The 27,176-nt window shown below is 42.7% G+C and overlaps 1 protein-coding gene across 1 annotated transcript in view; it reads left to right on the top strand.

The window, feature by feature from the left end:
• ptprn2 (protein tyrosine phosphatase receptor type N2) overlaps window positions 1–27,176 on the top strand; it is a 231,987-nt gene that overhangs the window by 72,759 nt on the left and 132,052 nt on the right. Inside the window, exon 11 of the mRNA XM_079801137.1 lies at window positions 1,317–1,396. Within this exon, the coding sequence (XP_079657263.1) occupies window positions 1,317–1,396 (80 nt within the window). The remainder of the gene's footprint in view (window positions 1–1,316; window positions 1,397–27,176) is intronic.

Genomic DNA, 27,176 nt, shown 5'->3' with positions numbered 1-27,176 from the left:
TCCAGCAGATATCTGGGTGTCTGTGTGTGTTAATTCTGCTGAGGAGGAGAGGTTGCCTTTGGCCACCTGCTGACGTGTGAATGGGATTTTGTTCTGGTGTCAGATCCATTCCTCCAGTCTTCCACCTCTTTCTTTTTTTCCCCTCTTCATATTTTTTTTTCTCGCTCTCTATTTGTGACCCTCACCTCGCTTCAGAGCTGCATCCCAAATAAATGCATCTGCCTCAGAATCAGGAACAGGAAGATCCCTAGTTGAACAACTGCATGTTTATGAGCTAACCATCCCATTCACTGCTTTAGTAATCTTAAACAGATAAACAGATATGTTGAGATGAACAGTAGCTCATCTACGGGTCTGTTTTGATGTCATGGTGGCGTTCTAGTTAGCAGATCCTTCTCTTCTTTTCCATTTTGTCTGTGTTTTTCAATCGTGAGGGGATGTGTTTGTTTTAACTGTGTCAGTTTTTAATATATTTTGCATTTTTTAAAATAATTTCCATTCCCTTTAAAGGAACAATTCACCATGACATATTATACTTTACAGGATTCTCTGTTAGAATAGATAAATGAATGAGGAGTGCTGCTGGGATCTCACCCAGACAGCTGTTTGGCTCAATCACAAATGCCATTTGTACGAAATGCCATCATGCATTTGCACAACATTTCTGGATCACCAATTCAAATGCTGCAAAGAGATTCATATACAATGTATTGAGCCTGTGAGCTTTTAAAAAAACAAAAAAGATTTATTTTACTTTTTTCATTTGGACCTGTTTTCTCAATGGAGTTGATCTACTAAACATTTTAGACAGCTCTGAGAACATCAGGTTTCCTGTGAGGATTTATTTAATGGAGGAAAAACTTGTCAATTTATGTCAAAAGCAGAAAGGGAAGCTAACAGCACAGATCTGTCATAAGAAAATGAACCAAAACGCAATATTCCCCAGTGATCTGATGTTTTAACTGTGGAGTTGTGGTACTGCAGTTGACTGAGACTGTAACAATGTCTTTTTTAAATTATAAAAGATTATGCTCATGACTCAAAGCTGCATTTCTTTTGTACATCACACTCACTGCATACTGACATTCTGATAATCTCTCTTCTTTCTTGTTTTCTCCTTATTGTCTCATTCTCGCTCCGTTTCCTCTCTCTCTCGTCTCTCTCTCTCTCTCTCTCTCTCTCTCTCTCTCTCTCTCCTCTCTCTCTCTCTCTCTCTCTCTCTCTCTCTCTCTCTCTCTCTCTCTCTCTCTCTCTCTCTCTCTCTCTCTCTCTCTCTCTCTCTCTCTCTCTCTCTCTCTCTCTTGTGTGTCTCTCAGGGTTTTGGGTCCAGCAGTAACCTTTCGAGTGCGCCCCAATGCTCGAAACATCAGCACGGCCCAGCTAGCCAGAGTGGCAGGTACGCACAAACACACGCGTTCTACTACTGCATTCTAGTTGCTATGCGCACACACACACACACACACACACACACACACACACACACACACACACACACACACACACACACACACACACACACACACACACACACACACACACACACACACACACACACACACACACACACACACACACACACACACTTACACATGCAAAAGCAAGAAATTAAACAAAATCCTTTCAATTCATGAGTGGGGATTTACAATTGTATTGGTCCCACCCAAAGGATTTTGAATTGGATTTTGAATGGGAATTTATTTAATTCCACTCTGGTAAATTTACTCCATAGATAAAAAAAAAGTACAATTATTACTGTTATACTTTAAGAATTCCTTTGATTTTAATTAAAATTGCTATTCTGCATCCCGGTTGCAGAATAGAAATTTAAAAAGCACTCTTAATTAAATTCTGAATGCCGCACAACACTGTCAAATACTGACCATGCCTTTTAATTATGACTTTGCTACATTTTGGAATTCTAAAAGAGTTGTTTTGCAGTACCGTTTGAATTTTCATCATTGGTGTCAGGAATTCAGCATTTATAAACTGGAATACAATAGAGTCCTTTTCAGTCAGTGTTTTAACATTTAACACTCAGGATTTCATATTTGATCTTTAATGCACAAAAGAAAGGGCAAAGAATGAAAGGGAAAACAAAAGGAATCTGACATCATAAGGTCTGTATTCCCTTGATCCATCATAATTACTTCTAGGGAAAACAGATTCATGTGAATTTGTTCCATGTCTGTCTGTGCTTCCTGACAGATAAGACAAGAGATACGCAAGGGAAAGATTTCACAGGAACCTTTGCAAACTGGACCTGAAATAGCCAGTTGTTTTAAAAAATAAAGCACTCTGGGTATGTGTTGAAACTCTATTACAGTTTGACAGTCATTATGGGCTTTTGTTTATTACTCTTTGTTTATATCTGCAGCTATAAATAATTTCCACTATCGCCCATTGAAATAATGACATATGCTGCCAACAAGCCAGTACTTGAAGTATATTTAATTAAACTGTTTTTTGTTTTGTTTTTTTTTGGTTGTCAGTGTTTTGACCTCGGTAGTGAACACTACAGATAATGCACAAGTCTATTTGTTTGTGTTGTCTTTCTTGTGGCTGCTTGCTGGAGTCTTTGGACATCTTGTCCTTCTCGACCCAGTTCTGATTGATTTAGTGTGTGTCCAAATGTGTTTGTGCATGTTTCAGCATCTGTGGAAATGCGCTCCAATTTTGTCCAATTGCTGTGGTGTGAATTTCGACTTTTATTTGTGTACGTGCGTCTGTGTGAGTGAGTATATCTCCAGTCTCTCCTCCCTTTGAGAGTCTCTTGTAGCATATTGAGAGAGTTAATGGCTGGGCTCGTCAGACCCAAATGTCAGACAAAATGTTAAGTCAACATGATCAGCCGCTCTCACACGGCAGATAAATTATGAAAACCCTGGTGCCTGAATACCAATTTATTACTTTATTTAAATAGAGAGGATCTCTCCTCACACTTTATTACTCCTGTATACACACCGCTGAGCACACCTAGTCGTTTATTCCAATGTTTGTGCCTTTGACATCCCATACACCCCTCAGGTATTTAAGCAACTTCACAGTATTTGTGATCACTGGGAAATATGGTGGAATGTTGAGGATTATGTATGTTGAGGATTATGTTTGGGTTGTAACTGTTGATCTTTGTTTATATGTCCATGATCTCGCAGTGTTTTTACATTTAAAACAAACAAAACTTCAAGTGCTTACTGCAATTTTCAAGGGTTATTAGAAAATAGTTTGAATGATTTGATTTAGGGTCTTGCTAAATAATTTGCAAAAACCTTTATATATGTGGCATAATTGGCCACTTGGTCAGCAGTCTGATTTTTAGAAGCACTGAAAGGCATCAGATTTTTGTGCATATTTTGTAGCACAGCTCTAAATGACACTGAAAACCACATGTACTGTTGACCTCAGCACATTAGAGAACATTAGATCAGCCTGTTAGGCAGGAAGACTCCTTTGTACATATAACCCCCCACCATTCATACTTGTAAAATGGAGAATGTTTTCATGGGGGTCTGAAATGAACATGTTCCACTTATCTAGTTATATTCCTCTGATTTTGCCACAAGCATCTGTCTATGACAGCAGCTCCGTTGTGTTTTGTCTGTGTTGTATGTCATAGAAATGTGTCAATTTATATTTAACTTCCTATCAGGGACGATAAAGTCCGTCTGTCTGAATTTTATAATGCAAGAAGAAAAATACATACAACTACAATATCACAGTACTTGTTGAAAAGTTATACATAAGATATAAAACTGATTGAAGAGGGATTGTCTATAGAGGAACAAACTTCACAAAATCAGAGGACCAATATCACTAAAGATGATTGACAATTGGCATACATTTTGGATTGGCGGTATGGTTCCGGTTTTAAAAAAATAGATCCGATAAAGAATGTATATACTGTGAAACGTGTCTCATTTTGTTATAAACTAAATATTGCATAATTATCGCGAGACTTTCGATATAATATCGGGCAACGTGATATCGCGATAACGATATTGAATCGATATATCGAGCACCCCTAGTAAGCAGGTTGTCACGTTGGTTATGTTGACTGAAGTTAGCCTATTTTCAGGCGCTGTGTAATATCATTGCGCCGCTGCACTCATGGTACGGCTCAAAGCTCTTGATTATTAAGCAGGAATGAGAGTATAGTTCCTAGCCATATCGCAACTTTTCATTTTCTGTCGGTCTTAGTATACAATGTAACTACAGAAGAGTCAAGTTTTAAATAGGAAAAATATCGAAAGTCTTTGGTCATTTTTGAGCGAGATGCTAACGGTCTAATCAGATTCAATGATCTATGCTAAGCTATGCTAAAAGTGCTACCGCCAGACCCGGAGATTGACTGAATGGATTCGAAAACGGTAAAACTCAACTGTTTAACTCTAGGGGAGCTGGAAAATGAGCCTATTTTCAAAAAAAGTGGAGTTTTCCTTAAAGTGTTAATACATTATTAATATATCAAAATGCATAGACAAAGAGTACATCATTTATAATTAAATGATTTATTGAAAAAAGTCAAAACTATCTATGCAATATAAGTTAATCTCCCATTTATCCCAAAGGTTGGCCTCTACAATTTTGTTAGAAAGAAATCTTGCTGGATAAAATACATTTATACACAGGATTCGTGTGTATACTGATACAATGTATACTGAACCAATGTAGAATATATATGGCAAATATAGATATGGGATATGAAAGTATTAATATGAAACTGCATAATGTTGATGAATGAATACGTTGCAAATGCTTTAGAACATTTATTTATGCTTTATTGTAAAGTGCTGTCCTTATTTGTTTGATGCAGTGCACTCTCTTGAAAGTTGTTTTGAAATGCACTGGATGTCAGAGCAGTTCACGACACCTCATTTCTGTAACCATGGCTTCTCAAACATGTAACCATTAATTTTCTCAGACTAAAAAATTATCACTTCCTGCCAAGCTATTTCCAGTGAAGGAGCAGCAGTATAGATGGGTAGGCTTGTATCCTGTAGGGTCTATGTATACGGCAGGGATTTGATATTCTGATGCAAAGCTGTGCTGAAGTCTTTCAAGCTGCTAGCAACACAGCAACTAACTGAAGGGCTTTATGGGGGGTCTGGGGTGCATTCATTAGGATTGAGGAATTTGCTGTTGTACTCTATTCATCTGGAAAGAAAGCTTTGGACAAAAGACTGGATATGGTAATCCCTCCCTGGTCTCAAAAACAAAAGATGAACCCATGCTTTATCTGTGTGTGTGTGTGTGTGTGTGTGTGTCCTTCACAATCATTTATCGGGCCATTGATTCATCCATAGTGTTGATGAAATGGCACCCTAAACTGCACAGTGTAATCTTACAATGTGTCATCTCTCTTTTCTCTCTGTTTTCTCTTTTTCTAACATGTTTTTTTCTTCCTATCTGCCTGTCACATTTAATTTCTGCTTGTCTCCCACTTCTGCTCCTTCTCACCTTTTGCAGTCCTCAAGTTAATTAATGTAGCTTATTTTGTCTTTATACTTTGTCAAGTGTGTGTGCGCGCTCTGTCCTTTTTACTATGTAGTGTCAGGTGGCACTCCATTTTTCCTCTTGACCATAGATGTCACTAAATCTCGTCTGAACATCAACATGATAGATTTCTTTCAGCTGGACAGAAGTTAAATGGTCTAATATTTTGTCTAATATAGTGACTTGAGAATGCATGTTGTTGCTTATGAAACCAGAAGGTTGCTAGTGCTTTTTATTGTTTGATATAATACTTAAAATTCATGGAGTTATTTAATAATACCATTAATCATGTTAATTTCAAAAATCTTAATTTCATCATAACCTATAGACTTATTGAATGGAATCATTTAATCTGAATTCATAGTTTATTTGTTATTATTTAATCCTTTCTAATTAAAAATATAGAAACATGATTCATATAATTACATGGTATAATTAAGATGTATCTGGTTATTTGATTTGTCTGTTATTAATAATTAATTAGCCTAATAACATGAACTAAATTGTCTAAATGTGTCCGTTTATGTAGAATATCAGATTTGTAGTATTTTATATTTAATATATATATATTTTTTAATAATTAAAGATTACCTCACTTTTGTTCTGTTTAGTTGAATTTACCTTTTTTGCGTCTTTATTGTGGTATGCGGCATAGATGTTCCAACAGGATGACTGCAGCCTTGCATATTCATAAATATCATACACACACATATATTCTGTTCATTTGTTATAATATTCTGAAAAATGCTCTCAAGAGAACTGCGTCACATTTTCAAGAAGGGGCATTCTGCATCATCATTTGTCTTTTGGGTGAGATTTCATTAAAGTCTGTTGTACACTGGTGCATTTTTTATGATGCTCTGATCAGACGATATTAAACTCATAATGCTGCATATCAATCAAAAGAGAAAATGGTCTCATCTAAATTCATATGCTGAAAGGGAACGTGCGACAGTGTAGATTTTCCTGTGATAGAGAGGCAAAGGCTTTTTTGATAAAACAGAATGCATTGTGCTTCAGCCACTTTAAAGTGGAATGTTTGTGTGGGAGGTGTGTTAGTGTGCGTGAGTGAGGCAGTGTTTCTGTAGAGTGGATGTGCTCTTTTGGAGATACTCTGCTTCAATCTCAGTGTTTCAGTGTAGCTGCTATGTATGACAAAAAAAGCACAGGCATACTTGAATGTGAGGCATATTCTGTTTTTGTAGATTTTTGTAGGGATGTGCAATATGGTGGCTATATATATACATTATGTATAGGTAATGTGACATTTTAACATTATCAATTCAATAAAATATGCCAATATATTTAAGCTGATAAATTATAGCCAAATGACCATGAGACCCCACATTATATCTAGTTAGCTTATCTATTGTTAAACACAAATAAAATGAAACATTAACTCTTGTGAATGCCTTTAAGATTTTTTTTTAATCTGTGGCAGATTTATTCTTTGTTATTTGAGAAGGTTATACACTGAATAGGCATAGCATTATGACCAGGTGAAGTGAATGACACTGATTATCTCTTCATCACAGCACCTGGTAGGGGGTGGGATATATTAGGCAGCAAGTGAACATTTTGTCCTCAAAGCTTATGTGGTAGAAGCAGGAAAAATGGGCAAGCGAAAGGATTTGAGCGAGCGGTCAAATTGTGATGGCTAGACGACTGCAGCCCTTGTGGGGTGTTCCCGATCTGCAGTGGTCAGTATCTATCAAAATTGGTCCAAGGAAGGAACAGTGGTGAACCGGCGACAGGGTCATGGGCGGCCAAGGCTCATTGATGCACGTAGGGAGTGAAGGCTGGTCCGTGTGGTCCGATCAAACAGACGAGCTACTGTAACTCAAATTGAAGAAGTTAATGCTGGTTCTGATAGAAAGTTGTCAGAATACACAGTGCACCGCAGTTTGTTGCAAATGGGGCTACATAGCCGCATACCAGTCAGGGTGCCCATGCTGACCCCTGTCCACCTCCAAGTGCCAACAGTGGGCACGAAAAGGAATAATGTTATGCCTGATTGGTGTGTCTTGGTCATAGACATGTATACTTTTTATTTGTTAAATGATAACAAGAAAAGTAAAATTGTTTGTTAAAATTGTATCTGTTTTAAAATCAAAAGTATTTTTTCACTGTACCTTTGTCGCGTCTTGTGTAGTAGCAGCGCACGATGATGACAAGGAATATTTCAATAACAGTATTTATTAAACCAAACAAAACTCAAGACCCACAGAAGAGCCAGGACAATTGCCCACAGCGGAGTTGAGGGAGGGGGGAGCCATGGTGGAGACTTGCCTAACAAAACCATGTGGAGACGAAAAGCCGATGAGATCACAAAACATCAATGGCTCTGGAGACAGAGGCCGAGGTGCTGCGACGAGTGTCCGAGTGGTGTGACTAAGGACCAAGGCAGAGCCTTGAAAGGAAGCCTTGGAAAGTCTGTAGCGCAGACAGAGCGACGTCTGACCAAGGCGAAGCCGGAGGAACGTGGGAGCCCGGTGGAGCTGTAAGGACAATGCTATCTGTTGGAGCTGTAAGGACAATGGTATCTGGTGGAGCCAAGGCAGGGAGGAGCCAAGGCGAAGCCGATAAGTCGACAGGCTGAGGTGGAGTGACAGGATCAGTGGCTGGAGGTGAAGCCAAGGGATCCTCTTTACTGGGTGGAGCTGGAGACCGGAAGACCTGAGGTAAATCCACACAGTGGAGAAGTGTCAGAGGGGCTGAATGGAACCAGTGGAGGTGGGCTAAGAAACTGTCTGTTTTAGGAAGAGGCGGCAGGGGAGGGAGGCTAGGCGGGAACTCTGGTGACACAGTAGACTTTGAGCTGGGCGGAACCGGCGGGGACATGGGAGACTTTGAGCTGGGAAGAACCAGCAGGGATGAGAGAATCAGGGAAATTACCTCCTCAAATTCCTCTAAATAATTTCCAAGGGCCAGGCACAACTCATCCACTGCAGGAGTGTGGGCGGGGCTTCCCTTCATGCCCTAGAACTCCACAAGCAACCCCACAGGGAAGGATGATGTAGCCGGCTCACGCACCTGGTCAGAAATACTGTTGGACTCAGTCTCCGGGGCGAAGTATGGCTCAGGTGTCGGTTTTGGTGCTCTCTTCACGGCAGGCTCTGTGTCTGCACTGCAGTGGGTTCAGGCATAATATCCGTGTTGGGTGTTGTGGTTGGCTGGTCTCTGGGTACAGAGTGGGGCTGGCATTGGCCTCATCCACTATGCAGACATTGGGGAGTTGTTGTTAGCCAGCACCCACTCCACAAAAGCAGCAAGTGTCCCTCGAGGACCATCATTAGGCAGTAGCGGTGTGACGGTAAACGTATTCGTACCGAACCGTTTCTTTAACAGTTAAAAGGATTGTGTTAAGCGCGGAACACACTTGAATCCAAGTTCCCACACAAACATATTAAGTATTCAGTTCATTTTATCACGAAATTCAAACGATAAATACCGTTTTGACGGTCTTTAATGTGGCGTGATTGATCACTGATCACAGTTCAAGCGACTGCGCAACGCGCATGAACGCGATCATCTGTGAACATGATTGATCATCTCTTCCTAACGAATAAACATGAACGAACATCTGAAGGTTTGTTGAGGATACATTACAACTTACTGTGACGTATCATACAGGTATGTGGTGTAATCGCTCAATCAGTGTTCAATGTTGGAGACCTAAATATAACTGCTTGTAAACTAAACAATGTCATGTAGCATCACATTTACCTCAGGCAGTCATTCAGTGTCCACAGAATTTTATTCACTAGAGAAATCAACTCTTTCACTAAATATATGCACTATATTAGACTATATATTCATTATATTCTACTTAACCTGTTAGTGATGTCTTGATTATTTAATGTATGTTTAAATAAACCTGTCATGAAAATGACATACACTGTGTATACATTTTTATATTTCAACAACGAATTGGAGAGAAAAAAACTATTTTATAATTAGATTTAGAAGTTATTGCAAAAACTGCCTTATGTGAAGTTTACATGTTTGCGTATGTTATTTGAGTGTTGATTATTATACCTAAAAATAAATAGCAACTGAATTTAGACTATTAGTTTGGGCTCTGTTGTTGTGCAAGTAAGGGCTCCCTATATAGTTTATAGCAATATCTTCAATAAACTTTTAATTATTGAAAACGTCTCGGGTTATGACTATAACCCTTGTTCCCCGAGAAGGGAACGAGACACTGCGTCGTCGAGTGACAACACTCTGGGAACGCCCTCAGCGTTACGCATCTGAAGCATGAATGAAATCAAGCCAATCTGATTGGTGGTGCGTCGTGACGTAGTAGATGACGGCATACCCGGAAGATACAAAAAGGAAGCTGATGCACACACACATTAGCCCTTTTGCGATGAAGCAAGCGCTCTAATCGTGATAGGTGTGGCGACGAGACGCAGTGTCTCGTTCCCTTCTCGGGGAACAAGGGTTATAGTCATAACCCGAGACGTTCCCCTTCGAGGGAACTCGAACTGCGTCGTCGAGTGACAACACTCTGGGAACGTTAATACCCACTAGGCCACACCGAAATCACCCCACGTCCCAGTGTGAAGCTGGAGACCCAGGCACACTCAGGACGCAAGAACTCGAGCACCAGGCGTCACCGGGAGGTGCAGACTGTAAAAACGTATGAAGGTGTGCGGGGTGGCCCACCCGGCCGCCTCGCATACCTCTTGAAGCGAGACGCCAGAAAGGAGGGCCACTGAAGAAGCCATGCTCCTGGTGGAATGGGCCCTCACGGCCATGGGTGAAGGCAAATTGCGCACCCTATAAGCCGTGGCTATAGCCTGGACGATCCAGTTACTGATCGTCTGAGTTGACGCAGGCAGCCCCTTCTTGGGTGAGCCAAAGCACACCAACAACTGGTCTGACCTCCTCCAATGGGAAGACTTCTCTAGATAAATACCCAGAGCTCTGACCGGGCAGAGCAAATGAAGTCTCCCCTCTTCCGCCGTCAGGTGGGGAGGGGGATGGAAAGCCTGAAGAACCAGAGACCGGGCTCCCTGAGATGGAACCTTGGGAATGTAACCCGGTCTAGGGTGAAGAATGGCCCTTACTCTGCCAGGGGCAAACTCCAGGCAGGTTGGCGTGACCGCCAAAGCCTGGAGATCTCCCACTCTCCTCAGAGAGGCAATGGCGAGTAGAAAGGCCACCTTCAAGGTCAGGTTCTTAGGCTCAGCCAGCTCCAGTGGCTCGAAGGGGGCCTCAGCCAGCCCTTCCAGAACCACCGCCAGGTCCCAGGTTGGGACTCTGGAGCGAGCTACCGGCCTCATCCTCCGAGCCCCACGGAGGAACTGTACAACCAGGTGGTGTTTCCCCAAAGGTCCATCACCCAGAGGTGCGTGGAAAGCCCCAAGGGCAGCCACGTACACCTTCAGGGTGGACGGGGTAAGACCAGCGGAGAAGCGATCTTGGAGGAACTCCAGCACTGAAGCCACTGGGCAGTTAACTGGATCCACCTCACGCTCTCTACACCAAGTGGAAAATACATTCCACTTGAGGCTGTACAGTCTCCTGGTAGAAGGAGCCCTGGAGCTGAGTAAGGTCTCGACTACCTCTGCTGACAGGCCTGCCTCTAGGTACCGAGCCCCCTCAGGGGCCAGACCCAGAGGCTCCACAACTCCGGCCGGGGGTGAAATATTGTGCCCCCTGCCTGAGAGAGCAGATCCCTCCTCAGAGGAACCTGCCACGGGGAGCCGTCTAGCAGAGCTATGATGTCCGAGAACCATACTCGAGTGGGCCACCGGGGTGCTACTAAGAGCAGGCTGATGCCCTCCCGGCGGACCCGCTCCAGAACTCCCGGGAGCAGAGTGATCGGGGGAAATGCGTACAGACGCAGCCTCGGCCACGTCTGCATCATGGCGTCCAGTCCCAACGGGGCTGGATGCCTGAGAGAGAACCACAGTGGACAGTGGGACGTCTCTCGAGACGCGAACAAGTCCACTTCCACTGGGCCGAATCTCTCGCACATGGCCTCCACCACCTCTGGGTGGAGTCGCCACTCCCCGGGCCTCAGCCCCTGCCTCGACAGGATGTCTGCTCCCTGGTTTTGGTCCCCGGGAATGTAAATCGCCCTGAGGGACGATAACTTCCCCTGGGACCACAGGAGGATTTGATGCGCCAGTCTGCATAGAGGGCGCGACCTCAAACCCCCCTGGTGATTGAGATACGCGACAACCGAAGTGTTGTCTGAGCGTATCAGGACATGGTGGCCACGGAGGTCCGGGTAAAAGCTCCTCAGAGCCTTGTAGACCGCCAGCATCTCCAGGCAGTTGATGTGCCATGAAGAATGCCGGGTCTCCCACAGACCTCTCGCAAAGCGGCCTTCCATGACCGCGCCCCAACCAGTGAGGGAGGCATCTGTTGAAACGGCCTTCCGGCAACATGATGCTCCCAGCACTGGCCCCTGGGACAGGAACCAAGGTTTCCGCCATATGACGAGGGAACGAAGGCATCTGCGCGTTACCCTGATCATACGAAACGGATTTCCCCTCGGGGAAAACCCCTTGGCCCTCAGCCACCACTGTAGGGGTCTCATATGCAGCAGGCCAAAAGGTATCACGTTGGACGCTGCTGCCATGAGCCCCAGCAGTCTCTGGAACTGCTTCACAGTGAGGCTGCGGCCTGACTTCACTCTGGAGACGTTCGCCAGTATGGATTCCACGCGTGCGGGAGACATACGTGCCCGCATCGACGTGGAATCCCATACGACTCCCAGGAACGTGGTCCTCTGGGAGGGCGTCAACACGCTTTTCTTCGTGTTGAGTCTCAGCCCCAAGCACCTTATGTGGGCCAGAACGACATCTCGATGCCGAACCGCCATCTCGCGCGATCTGGCCAATATGAGCCAGTCGTCGATGTAATTTAGTATACGGATGCCCTGGAGTCTCAGCGGAGCCAGTGCTGCATCCATACACTTGGTGAAGGTGCGAGGGGAGAGTGCCAGGCCGAAGGGAAGAACCCGATATTGGTACGCTTCGCCCCCGAAAGCGAACCTCAGGAACCTCCTGTGGGTTGGAAGGATGGAAATATGGAAGTATGCGTCCTTTAGATCTATCGTGACGAACCAGTCCTCGGACTGGATCTGACTCACGATGGCTGGAATAGTGAGCATCCTGAACCTGAATCTCCTCAGAGACCGATTCAGAAGCCTGAGATCTATTATTGGACGCAACCCACCATCCTTCTTGGGAACTATGAAGTACCGGCTGTAGAACCCGGAGTCCCTGTTCGCCAACGGAACCCGCTCTATGGCTTCCTTGGCTAACAGGGCCTGTACTTCTTGTTCCATAACCCGAACCTGCTCTGGGCCGACCACAGTCCGGACCACCCCGTTGAACTTCGGGGGAGGAGAACCGAACTGCAGTCTGTAACCCAGCTCTACAGTCTGCAGGACCCATGTAGATACACTCGGAAGGCATGTCCATGCGCCAAGATAATCTACTAAGGGAACCAGCCTCTCGAGGCTGGCCACGGGTGTCAACCGAGCCTCGTTCCCGATCCCCTGAAGCGGCTGACCGGCAGGGAGAAGTCGGGAACGATTTTCGGTGGGTGCACACGTTTGCTGTCCAGCCGCAAGTCCTGTTGGAGGCAGCGAAGACAGCGCGCGTGTGCGGGAGATCAGTGAGGCCCGAAGCGTCTGTGACGGCGGGAACACAGCACTGATCTCCCGAGAGCTCCGGGGGGAAGACGACCTCGGTCGTTCCAACCCGGGGGGGGGGCAGCTCTGAGCGGTCCAGCCGCAGCTAGGACCGCTTAGTGGCAGCCTTCTTCGCCTGAAGGACGGTCCTCAGATCGACCTTAGGCTCTGAAGGCTTGCCACGAGAGCGCCGCCTCTTTTGCCAGGCTCCCTCAGGAGGGGCGCGAGAAGCAACGCTCTCTTTCTGCACCTGCCGGTGCGAGGAGCTAGCAGACGGCCGAGGCTGTCCCTTTGAGACAGCCTTCCCCGAAGAGCTGGATCGACGAGGGAGATACTGCTGGAAGGCCGCCGCCTGTTTTCTCACCTCCTGGAACCTCTCGACGACGGTGTTAACCGCACCGCCGAAAAGCCCAGAAGGCGAGACCGGGGAATCCAGGAGAAAGTGTTTCTCTCTCTCCTTCATCCCCGACAGGTTTAACCAGAGATGCCTCTCCACACACACCATACCTGCCATGGAGCGGCCGATGGAACGGGCCGTCTCCTTGGCGATGCGGAGAGACAAATCGGTGGCCTTCCTTAGCTCGAGGATATCGTCCGGAGACGGGCCCCCGCCCTCGTCGAGCTCCCTGAGGAGGTCGGCCTGGTAGGCCTGCAACACCGCCATAGTGTGCAGGCAACTACCAGCCCGCCCAGCCGCCATATATGCCCTCCCAACCAGCGCTGATGTATCGCGCGCTGGTTTGGCGGGCAATACCGGGGTCTTCAGGGACGAAGCGGCCTCGGGAGAGAGGTAGCTCGCGAGAGCCTCCTCTACCCTAGGCAGTGTCCCGTAACCCTGTTCGGCCGCCCCCAGCACGTTACCGAAGTCGAGTACTGGAGGGCTGGTTAATCTGGCCGAATAGGGTTTATCCCAAGACCTACACAACTCATTGTGTAGGTCCGGGAAAAAAGGCAGACCCCGGCGTGGAGGTTGAGGCTTGCGCCTGAAGAACCGTTCATCCAGCTTACTGGGCGGCTGGATTTCCGGTTCTTCCTGTGGCCAATGGATGTTTAACTTGGCCACGGCGCGAGACAAAACCTCCACTAGCTCCTCTTGAGCGGGTGCGTGAAGCGATGGCTCAGGCTCCACAGTACCCGCCTCGACGCTCAGCACATCCGACTCCTCAGAGCCAGATAGCTGAAGCATCGGGTTCTCCACCCCGCGGGAAGAAGCCGCATCGCGGGCTTCCGCACGGGGCGGGAGAACATCGGAATCCTCGGACGAGGATAGGGAAGGTGCCTCAGCAGTCCCATATCCCGTCACGAGGTCCCGCTGCGAGCCCCATGATCTACGGCGCCGCCGTGCCTCAGCAACAGCGGGCCCAGAACCCTGGGGCTCGCGGGCTTGGCCGGTCTCGCCGAACACAGCCAGCCGTGAGCGCAACACCCTGAGCGGCAGCTTCTCACACTCGCTACAGGCGGCTCCCTCGAGAGCCGCCTTAGCGTGCTGCACGCCCAGGCATTGTACACACAAAAGGTGTGTGTCCGTGCCCGAAATGAAGCGCGGACACGGGTGCACACACCTTGTGAACTGTTGCTCACTAGCCATCTTGAACTTGGATATATTTGACAAAACAACACCAAATAGACAGACAATTTCACATAGAGCGCTTCGCTGAAGAGCAAAAAAGCTAATGTGTGTGTGCATCAGCTTCCTTTTTGTATCTTCCGGGTATGCCGTCATCTACTACGTCACGACGCACCACCAATCAGATTGGCTTGATTTCATTCATGCTTCAGATGCGTAACGCTGAGGGCGTTCCCAGAGTGTTGTCACTCGACGACGCAGTTCGAGTTCCCTCGAAGGGGAACTTTTTTTTCCCAGTAAACCACTGTTTAATAAAAATAAATAAACAGCAATTTTGTAAAACTGCTGTACCGAACCGTGACTTCAAAACCATCGGTGTTGTGTACCGTTACTCCCCTTTTAGGCAGACATGCCTTACACTGATCATTTAAAGGGTTAGTTCACCCAAAAATGAAAATTCTGTCATTAATTACTCACCCTCATGTCGTTGGACACCCGTAAGACCTCCGTTCATATTCGGAACACAAATGAAGATATTTTAGTTGAAAGCTGATGGCTGAGAAAGGCTTCAGATAGGCCTCCATTGGCATTCAGTACATTGACACTTCCAAGATCCATGAAAGGCACTTAAAACGTCGTTACAAAGTCTATCTCACCACAGTGGCTCTACAATAATCATACAATGCGACGACAATAGTTTTTGTGCGCAAAAAAAAAATCTAAATAACACCTTTATCCAACTTGTTCTCGACTTCCGTGTGTGCCTCCACGACGCATGCGCGAGAATATGACGTAGCGCCGGTGTTCGGGAATCCATGAAATACACACTTAAGCCCCATTTTGAGCTCTACGCCGAGACCTAAAGCACGATCAATGTAGAATCCAACAGCTTAGACACGCGCGTCTTCCTCTGCTCGTAAACAAATCGCTTCTGGGTCATATGTCCGAACGCCGGATCTGCGTCATATTCTCGCGCATGCGTCGTGGAGGCATACACGGAAGTCGAGAACAAGTTGGATAAAGGTGTTATTTTGATTTTTTTTTGCGCACAAAAACTATTGTCGTCGCATCGTAAGATTATTGTAGAGCCACTGTGGTGAGATAGACTTTGTAACGACGTTTTAAGTGCCTTTCATGGATCTTGGAAGTGTCAATGTACTGAATGCCAATGGAGGCCTGATTGAAGCCTTTCTCAGCCATCAGCTTTCAACTAAAATATCTTCATTTGTGTTCCGAATATGAACGGAGGACTTACGGGTGTCCAACGACATGAGGGTGAGTAATTAATGACAGAATTTTCATTTTTGGGTGAACTAACCCTTTAAGCTGGTCAGGAATAGGGATGAAACGGTATGAAAATTTAACATCACGATTATCACGGTTTTGTTCAAATGAGATGAAAGAACAGAACAAATACACGCACTAAAGACATTTCAACAAGTTTTATATTTGAAAATCAACAAATAACTAAAGCAGCTCTATGCACTTTTTAAAGCTAGATTCTGTGGGATTTTCTTCCTTATAATGGCCGTCGTCAATAGCAACGCATAAATAATAATAATTTGTCGTAAATATAATCTCTAATATTATCTCTGTAAATATATTCTCAAGCAATATTCTCATCAGTGTTCAGCAATGATGCATTTATATCAAGCATATTTTGTGTAAGAGCCCAAACAGTATCCTAGTGAAATAATGCATATCCATATTTCCATATGATTTGACAGCTTATTTTTATTAAATATCAAAATGTGTGCATCATACCTGACACATAAATTAACACTTTACAGTCAGTTTTATGACTGTCATTCTCTTCAAATGCTAGTGAAGTTTGAAACGTGTATAACGTTACCAATGTTGTATGTAACTTTAGAGACGGTCCCTAAATTCGCCAGCATTGTGCCAGTCATATCAGATGCGCTGTGGCTCTGCTGTGTTTGTTTTAAAAAACATTTTCGCTGCTGAAATAGAACAAAAACAGTCAACCACTGTATGATGAGTGAATCTCCTGCATACATTGCACGTTTATCTCTGCTTTGAGTGTAGATTTCAGCGAGTGAGCGCGGCGCGCGCTCTGAACAAAACTCCGCTAATCTGAACGCCTCTGATTATGAGACATTGCATTCATAAACTCAATAGAAACACGTGTGAGTGGTTATAATGCGCAACGCGATTATAACAGATGGCTTTTGAGAAGACTATAATAAGTTCAACAGTCAGAGTGGCTAGAGTGCAGCCGAAATAACGGCAATAATCGACAAATGGCGGTTGTTAATGTCAAGCCCTATATATCCCTTAAATGTCACCCTAGTCTTGTCTGAATTTGGTCGTTCGCTTCACGTTATTATTAATAACGTGGTATTGAGGTCAAAGTCCACTTGCCTTGTGTTCGCAGATGTGAAGTGTTTCCCCCTATTACAGCGACTTTCTTCTGGTATGTTCTGCAGACAGGGCGACCATCTTCAATTAAGTTTCTCTCAGGACTTTTCTTAAAGCCAAAATATGACAACGCCTCAGATTTGGTCCTTTTAGAGGCTGAACAATCCCCAGAGTGTTGTCACTGCCTTCTGCCATTTCTTCTCATTCAAAAAACAGCGGTGCGCGCAACAGACTGACGCTGACTGGACAAGATTTACCGCGAGTTTTCACGATCGTGATAATCACACGCGGTTTTAATGATAATTAAATTTAATACGATATTACTAACCGTCACTACATTTTATCGTGGTTTATCGTGAAACCGGTAATCGTTTCATCCCTAGTCAGGAAAAACACACACAGGGAGTGGTCAGGAAAGGTAGTAAGGCACGTTATGTCTAAAAAGTCCTCGAGGGTTTGGTCTTCCTGCTTTAAACAAAACAATCCGACTGCAGGAAGAAACATTTCATGTTGTTGTTCTTCTGTCACTTCTTGTGTAGTAGCAGTGCACGATGAAGTTTTTCAAGGAAGATCTTAATAACAGTATTTATTAAACTAAACAAAACTTAGGAACACTAGAGAAATCACAGAAGCAAAATAACAGAATACATCAACGAGAACCAACCAGAAGTAACAGGAACAGGGCAAAGGGAGCTAAATGAAACGCAGATTAAATGAATCAGTAACAATGGAAACTAACTAGTGGCGGGGAAATGGGAACAAAGGAAACATGTACAAGAACTAACTAAACCAAAACAAAACAGAACAAACGTGACAACCAGGTGATTACTGGTGCTTGATGTATTTTGAGCTATTAAGGTGAACAATTTTGTTGTGATTTGTCTCACAAACTGTAGACTAACATTGGTATTATACCAGTTATTAGCTTTAAAAACTAGTAGGTTTAAAAATCATGTTTTTAATGTTGTTTATTTGCCTATGTGGTGTTTTTAATATGCTTTAAGACAAACCATGTGCAAATTCATCAGTCAACACCATTGCTAAGTATTTTCTCCTTAAAACTTCAGTGAACCAAAGACATTTTCAAAAACACAGTTTGAAATTGCCCGTTCTCTACGTAACAAACATGTTATAAGCAATCCCATCAATGTGCAGGCAGGCTTTAGCATATCATGACTCTGAGATGGTGAACGGGAACATGGTTTGTGTAATATTAGCAACACATTATTAGCTGTTTGATAACGTATTCAAGCCAAAGGTTAATCATCAATTAACGTTAAGTGTCCGTCGTTGTCGAGAGCGATACATAAAACACGTTACCATTATGATGCATCAAATTGTAGATAAACCTGTATTGTTAACCAGTATTTCCACTTGCCATTGTGGAACGTTTACTACAATAAAGCTGGATCAGGAAGTGGATCAGGTAGTCCAAGCTTGTGTGATTGGGCGGAGACGGGGACCAATTTGCATATTCATGGTTGGACGGATACTAAATGAAGCAAGGTTGTAGTAGAGTTACATTCAAGCTATTTTAAGGCATGAAGAAATTATTTTTACATGAAAAAAAAACATTAATATATGTAATTTTGATGATCAAAGATGAGTTTTAAGTGATGCAATTATTGACTACAGGGGGACATAAACATATGTCTGAATGATTATTGCAGAATGAAATATTGTGTGGATGCATTACTTTTGTATCTTCAGATAATATCACAAACACACACACACATCCACATTTAAACAAACCAAGGACCATGTCGGTGTGTGTGTAGGTGAGAGAGGTATGGGGCTGTGTCGGTCTAGTGGGTGGAGAGATGACCATTCTTTGTCTGGCCTTTCAGGCCAGATCTCTGGGGGAGATCTTGGGGGTCTCTAAGGGGTTGACCCCGGTGATGTGCCCAGGCCGTGAGAACCCCAGATGGGTCAGAGTCCGGACAGGTTAGGGCAGATGGAACATGGAACCCTGATGGTCATGTCCCACTGGGAACACAGTCAGAGCCACTGGCAAGGCCAGCTACACATGCTACAATAGCGAATTAACGAAAGAGACAGGAACTGCAGTTCATGTAAACAGATAAAAGAGAAAATCAAGAAAAGGTGATCAGTGTGCCATAGGAAAAATATACTAAAGGTTAGAAAGGAGTAAGAGGACTCGTGACCTGAGTTGCTATTGTTCATGTCATAGGTCATGACCTTCTTGAACAATAATGACCATGCTCTCATTTTAACATAGGTCAGAGTGACAGTGTGCTGCAGCCTCATTTATTCCTCTCTTTATCTTCCTCTCCCTTGCCCCTCGGTTCGCTTTGAGGAAGTTAAACTGAGCCGCCGTCTGTTTAAGAGTCTGGTTACTTCATCTGATTTGTACTCCCTCAATCTCATGTTGTCTCATGATGTCTTTATTTTCCTGCTGACATTTCTTCACATCCGTCCACATCTCTGACATCTCTGCCGTGTTTACTTCCTCACCCACTCATCCCTTTCTCTCTTGCTCTATCTATCTCTCTTTCTCTCTCTGTAATTGCAGTGGTGCGGTACAGGGGCTGCTCGTCTGCGCTCCAGCTGGGCAGATTAGCATAGATCTCCCACGCAGACACAGTTGACCTTCACTCCACCAAACACTTGTCAAAATGCCAGCCATAATTACCCTGGCCTCTCCAGCTAAAGTAATGGCTTACATATACCTGACTCACTCTTTGCCACCAATTGGATGTGAAATATATGTGAGTGTGTGTGTGTGCAATGAGATTATTGTGTGTGCGTGTTGGACTGTATCTTCTCACTGATCCTTTGAGCGTTTTATGAGGGTTATATGAGTTTTCAGCACAAGTGTACAATAATTCAAATCTCATCAGCATTTGACAGACAGTCCAATAGCATTTTCCTTAAGGATTTTGATTGACTTAGCCATTTATGTAATTGTCAGTGTCACAGACCGTTTAATGCAGATCATTGATATTAAGAGTTCTGGGTTTGCATTGTAATGTCAAGTGTAGCATAAGTGGAAGCATGTTCCATTTTTACAGTTTTCAAGCTTTTTAGAGCCCTCCAAAAATGAGCAAAATATCTACAATGATATAATGAAATAGTTGAGAGTTATATGTTACTTCAAAAAACATGGCAAGTAGACATCAGTGGAGGAAATGGTGATGTTATGGCATATTAAAGTGAACTTTCACCTCAAAAGCTTAAAATTCTGTCATCATTTAGTCACTGTTACACATCTTTCCAAACCTGAGAGAGAGAGAGAGAGAGAGAGAGAGAGAGAGAGAGAGAGAGAGAGAGAGAGAGAGAGAGAGAGAGAGAGATCTTATTTTGTAGAAGAAAGTAAGTCACATGAGGGTGAGTAAGTGACACCAGGATTTTTTTTTTTTTTTTTTGTGAACTGAGTGTTAATAAACCTCTTTGATATACATTATCATTACTCGCTTCATGAGGTAAACACACACTTCTGGTGTTGTTTAAAAACCAAGAAGGCATGCCAACTAATATAAGTCACCATAATGGATGATCATGCGCAATTAATGACTTTTAATAAATGATCACAGTTTTTGTCATCGTTACACTGGCCGTCAGGGAGCATGTACACTTGGTCAGATGCAGTCATTTATGTCTCTTCACATCCTCATTAAATAGGAACTGAATCACAAAAGTGTTGTTTGGTGTTAACTGGCGTACATTCATATTTTTGTAGCACATTTGAAAGCACATTACACATTTGTCTTCAAAACAAAACCTCAGATGTAGAATGACACCCTCATTTTGGCCCACTGTCACTTCTCTGATTTTAGTTAATTCCTGCCCTTCTTAATTTTCTCTCTATCGCTCATCTTCCCTTTCTCTAATTCCCTCCTCCCCTGCTTACTTACACTCTGTGCGTCTCTGTTCCCCTCATTCGCCTCCCACCCCTTTCTCCTTCTCATCCTTGACTGCCCTCCTTGGTTGAGCGCACTTAGTTCTGTGATCAAAAATGTCCTCTTCCTTAACAGGCTGTGGGATGAGAGTAAGGCAGAGAGGAACGGAGAGTGATACGTTTTTCAAAATATTCTAGAAATAAATAAAAAAAATGCATACTTTAAAATAAATTGATTCGGTTCAAATTTGTGGAGCTGTGTTTTTACATTTTTATGTGAATGTGTCTTGTGTTAGAACAGTAGGGGGGCTTTTCCTCCTTAATGGGCAAGCCAGAATCTCAGCTTCGGGCTGGATGTCACCTGTCAATCAAACAGCACTTCGGGCTCCTACTCCTTTTCATTCGCTCTAGATTTTGATTGGAGAAAATGTTATTTCTGGTGCAGTTAATCTATAATGTATAATCTTACTGTTCTTATATTATGAATTTACACTATTATTCAAAATGTTTAGGGTTGGTAAGATTTTTTTAATGTTGTTTGAAGAAGTCTCCTGTGCTCACAAGGTTGTTGAAAATGGTTGTGCTGGTTAATATTTTATGATTTTTTTTTTTCAGGATTCTTTGATGAATAGGAAGTCTTCTGGCCCCAAACTGTTGAAAGGTATATTGTATACTTGGTTTGGGTTCAGTTGGGCTGAATTGTAGCATTTTATTTTGAAACAATATCAGTACTTGGGTATAGATTTAGATTTACAGAAACATGGAAGGGAAAAGAAAACCTTCCATCAATTTTGCTAACCTGTGATTAAAATATGATGAAAATATGAGCCAGTTTATCATTCTAAAATCCCAACCGGATGGTTTCGCTTTTTTTTTTTTTTTCACCATTTCCAGCTTGTTAATTTGAACCAGTGTCTGGCTGAGTTGCCGGTTTCTAGAATATAGCTTTGTGCTATCATGTAATCACACTCGCAGTGATTTTGAGACATTATGCAAGCCTTTGATTAGGTAGCATGCTGTCCTCTGTGCACTTGGATATGTCTAGGCTTTTCTCACAGTAAAAATCTGAGTTTGAAAGAGTGTGAAATTTGGTCCGTGATTACAGCAATGTCAGGGCGCGCTGTACTCTGGGCATACTGTATGGCATCTCGATTAGGGCTGGGGGGTTTTGTTCATGGAGCTTTATCTGGCTTTGAAACTGAGAAGTGAAGTAAAGTAGAGAAAGAATTTATCAGCTGTGTGATCTTTTCTGTGTCAAGGCCTATTTACACCAAATGCAGAATAAATTGTTGACCAAAGCTCTGTTCAAACCAAGGCTGGCTGTAGTCTCTGGCCTACATGAAACCAAAATTCACTCCTGTACAATAGGTGGTGCTGATTGAGAAACGCACCAGCCAAAAAAGCATGAAGTTGAAAACTGGCTGTTCGAAATCGCTCCCTATACCTTCACTATTCCCTACATTACTCTTCTAATATAGTCCACTTGAAGGACGGAGTGAATGAAAACAAGTGAGTGAATTCGGACACTGAGTGCGCCAGAAGGGCTGCCGCGTTTGCATAGTTTGTACATGGTGTTTAATAATCATTTGAAACTTAGCAAACTCCAGTAGTAAGATCAAAAGATTTATCTTGAACTCTGGCATGGAAACTAGCGTGTTTAAACCTGAATTAAACAATTAAAAAGGTATTTATACCTGCATGATATTACACTGTAGCCACATTGGACCAGCGGTTTGGAAAATGGATGGATGATTCAGCTGCGGGCACCATCTCCTGGCGAGAATTCATTTGGCATGACCATCACAGTGCATTATGGGTATTCTCTAGCCGTTGAGTGTACATTGTTTGTACACTCGTTATTGCGTTGCATTGTGGGATTGAATGAATGCACATGATAACGTCCACTATGTTTTCCGAAACCACTACAAATAGCTGTCCCCTCAAATAGTGCCCTGTTTAAGGTTATAGGGGGCAATTTCGTACACAGCCTCTGACTGTACTCTAATAGGTCTGTCAGCAGAGATGGGCTTATTATTGGGAGATACAACAGTCCGTTTCTCTACCATTGGAGAAAGCATAAAGGCCAACTTGGATCACGTGTGCCTTGACAATCAAGCTTTGCTGTCAGTGTGGCTATATTGACATGTGAGATCAATTAATGTTATGTTTTAAATAGTGCTATCAAAATTAGCATGTTAATGCACGCGATTAATGTTTTCAGTTTTAATGCGTTAAAAATATTGAACACAATTAACGTTGCATCCGTCTTTTCTATCATCCTTTGGCTAGCATTACATTATATGACCGTGCTCTTATTCATGCAAATGCTTTATTCCAGTGCGACAAGACAAAAGATAACGCACTGTTTGTGAATGTCCTGAGTGCGTCTCAATCAGCTCCCTAGTTTCCTAGGTCGTGAATCAGTATATTGTGTACATGAATATGGCCGACTTCCTGATCAGTGCCCTGACTACTGAACTAGGGAGCTGATCAGTGTTGCCAGATTGGGTCGACGGCTTCCAGCCCAAAAGCCTTAGAAAAAAACGTCCAAAACTTTAACCGCCAAAATAATGTGATAGAATTTTATTGCCATACCAATCAAGGCTGATAAGCACAATTTTATCTCCTTAAAATATAATGTTGATGACAAAATAAAAAAAAAATCCCAGGAAAACGGATAAAAACAGGAATACATTAAAATTTGCAAATATGAGTAAAATGTCCAGTTGGAAACTGTCAAAATGCAATCCTCAGAAAAACGTGCTTTATTTTTAATGTCAACAGTAAGAATAAGCCAATTTAAGTGCAAAAAGTGCCCAATATAAGAGATCGGAAAAAGCAATGAAATTAGCAGGCATTTCACACAAGCACAAGCACAAACCACTGCCAAGATACTGCATTGATACTGTACGATAATCCACCAACAAAATAACAACAATGCGCTTATCTTTGCGTTGCACTTTGACAGAACTATAGTAATGCTACGTCTTTCGTGAAGTACATTGAACATAACGCACTTAGCACTGTCAAAACTGATTCATTGTTGGTTCTAACCTCTTTCCGCAGGTGTCGGGGACGAGTAGAGTGTAGTCTAAATGGTTTAAAAGTTGCAGATGTCCTTGTGGGCAGAAGTTGTCCCATATTCGATTTCAATTCAAGTCATTCAACTGTGCTTTCAGAGTTAATTTGTTATATTTATAAAGGCTCTTTAAGTCACAGGTGTAATCCACGTTTTGAGAGTTGGATCACTCTCCCACTCTTTACTGTAGATACAATTTACTGTGTAATTATGCCATTTTGGCATAACGATCACTTGAATATACACCTACAAGTTATAGTGCTAAAAACCTCTCAGTCATGTATAAGCACGTCTGCCTGCTGATCGCTGATTGGCTGAAAGTGCATGCTTGTCAAGTTTAGGTCTCTGCAGGATAGTAATAGAGTTAGTTACTAGATCAGTGGGCGAAGCCATAAAAAGAGGGTCAGTTTTCAATGCGTTACCTGTTTTGCCCACGAAACAGTGTGGGTATGATTTAGGGGTGTGGTCGGGTGAAGGGGATAATTTTCTTTGCATGGTTTATAAACACCCATTAGTTTGAAAACACCCACAAATTTAGAAATGCCCACTTTTGTTCCGCAGAGACCCCATACTCTGCTCGTCTGCGACGTCTACACCAATGCCAGCTGACTCTGTGTGGGCCTGTGTGTGTCATGATGACTGATTTTATACATGCACACTTGAGTTTTGTTTAACCAATTAGACTATACAATTTAGATATTTGAAAACCGCCGAACTGACCACAAACCAGCCCAAATTTTGTCCATCCGCCCAAACCTATTTTTACCTGCTCAATCAAATTCAAAACTGCCCAATTGGGCGGGAACTCGCCCAATCTCGCAACACTGGAGCTGATTGAGCTGCTTTTGTGACGTCCCTTGTCTGAAAGACGCGCGTCAGAATCAAGTTCTCTTCACGCTTGAACGAACAATAACACACAGAATTATGCCAAAATGTCCATTTTGTCGAGTATTCTCACAAGAGCAGTCTTAAATTAATTAAATAACGTCTTAAATTAACTTAAAACCGTTGAAAATGAGATGCAAGTGACAGCACGTCAGATATCTGTCATGTTCAGCAGCGTCAGATCTTAAAGGAACAGCAGCGACTAATGCTGTCTGTCATTAATGTTGATCACAGAACAAAGGTAATAGAGAAAATTGTGGCTTTATAGGTAGCTATTCTATATTTAATTTATTATTTATGCAGTTTGATAACTTCAATTTTAACTTCAACTATTCAATTTCTGTATATTCTGTATAAGGCCACTGGTAAATACAACATTTATTATAATGGGTTTATGTGAAGATTGTTTTAAATTCACTTGAAATTGATAAGCTATAGTGTTTAATTATCAGTAGAAGTTTTAGTATCAGTGATACTGGCCTTCATAAAAAGATGCCATTGCAACAAATATTACAAATCTACTGTAGCTATTTTTCTATTTTCTATTTCTATTTTTTCTATTCATTTGGAGAGTAATTGTGAAATTATTACAATACAAAAATATTAAAAATGCTGATTTTTTTATCGCGATTAATTACAGAAAAAAATTTGATTAATTATCGCATAATAATTTTTATTCATAATAAATAATATTTCCTGCCTTTTCATTTTTCTAGGATAATAGTAATACTAGTTATATGGTTTAAATGTGCACTGTGTAAATTTTAGCGGCATGAAGTTTTGTTCATTTTGTTCAATTGTAACTGCTCACCCCCCTTTCAAAGCACATAGAGAAGCTATGGTGGCCGACACAGGACAAAGATGCTGTCGTCTGAGAGAGCAGAGAGTAGCTAGCTACGTTTAGGGCTACTGTAGAAACATGACAGCGCAAAATGGCAACTTCACTGTAAGGGGACCCGTGGTGTATGTAGATAGAAATGGCTCATTCTAAGGTAATAAAAACATAACGGTTCATTATGTAAGGTTATATACACCACTGAAAACTTAGATATGTATATTTTATTGCTAGTTATCTTAAAAGCCAAGATTATATTTTAAAATAATATGGTATGTGTAATGTTCAATGGACATTTCATTCAATATTAAACATTAACAAAAACATCATGTATCAGGTACTTCAGGACCATCTACTATGGCAAAATAGCAGAAGACTGTAGGAACATAGGTTCTGTAAACATGACCAAAAGCTTGTATCTCATTGGCTTTTTCTGATGACAAATGTTCATGCATGGTTTGAATAGGTCCTGCACAGCTGATTCAAAACGTCCCACCTTCTTGGATCATGTGTTTTATGCAAGCTCATTGATATCTTCAGACAGTTGTAGTCCAGACGAGGCAGTCCCCAATCTGTGGCAAGGTGACAAGACAGTAAGCGCTTGCTGTGTCAACACAGATTTGTGGAGAGGAACTTCAAAACAGTGGCAGCCAGTTCGACAGCCGGCCAGAGCTCTAGTGTATTGGTGGAGGCTCTGCCCGTAGACGGGGATTAGGAGAATGTGGGCACTGTTTTTGTTTGCTAATTCCCCCAGCGAGGTATTTGTGGAAAACAAGCATGAATAATATCAAGTGATTTAGGCTTGATGAAGACGAAAGTGTTGGCAAGTGTGAGAGATTAAGGAAAGTGACAAATGAGACAGGCTGTCAAAGAGAGAGAGAGACAACACACAGCTCTGCAGAGACTGAGAAAAGGTAAACACAAGACATTTTTTTACCCATGATGCCCCATTCCATACCAAAAGAGTTTTTGTGACTATCAAACAGTATATGAAATTAAGCTGCTTTATAAGGGTGATGGAAATTTCACATGACAATGTGCTCAGTCTCTAATTATCAATATTGATTTGCCTTTTGCAAAAAATGTAGATACACTTTTGGAGAATAGTTCTAATTGTTGAAAACTGAAACAATTACTGGTCACCAATTCTACTAGTAACTTCTAACAGGTCAGTAGGCCACACAAGCACCTTTTCATACTGTCATATCCACAGATAGTAATTTTCAATCTCATTTTAAGTCTTTTTCATCCCAGTATTAATTAGCTGTTACCACAGTTACACACACCAGTGCCTTTTTTTTTTTTTAAAGATAAAAACCTATGCAAAGGTATAACAACTGTATAGTTTACTTCTTTTTGCAGCAACTTGGACAACAGACTGCCTTGACAAAGCTTATTTTCCTTGCACATTTTATGTTTAATTTA

Source organism: Gobio gobio (assembly GCF_949357685.1).
Source record: "Gobio gobio genome assembly, chromosome: 2".
Lineage (NCBI taxonomy): Eukaryota > Metazoa > Chordata > Actinopteri > Cypriniformes > Gobionidae > Gobio > Gobio gobio.
Note: the sequence above shows the minus strand (reverse complement) of the source record. Positions and strands in the feature narration are given on the sequence as shown.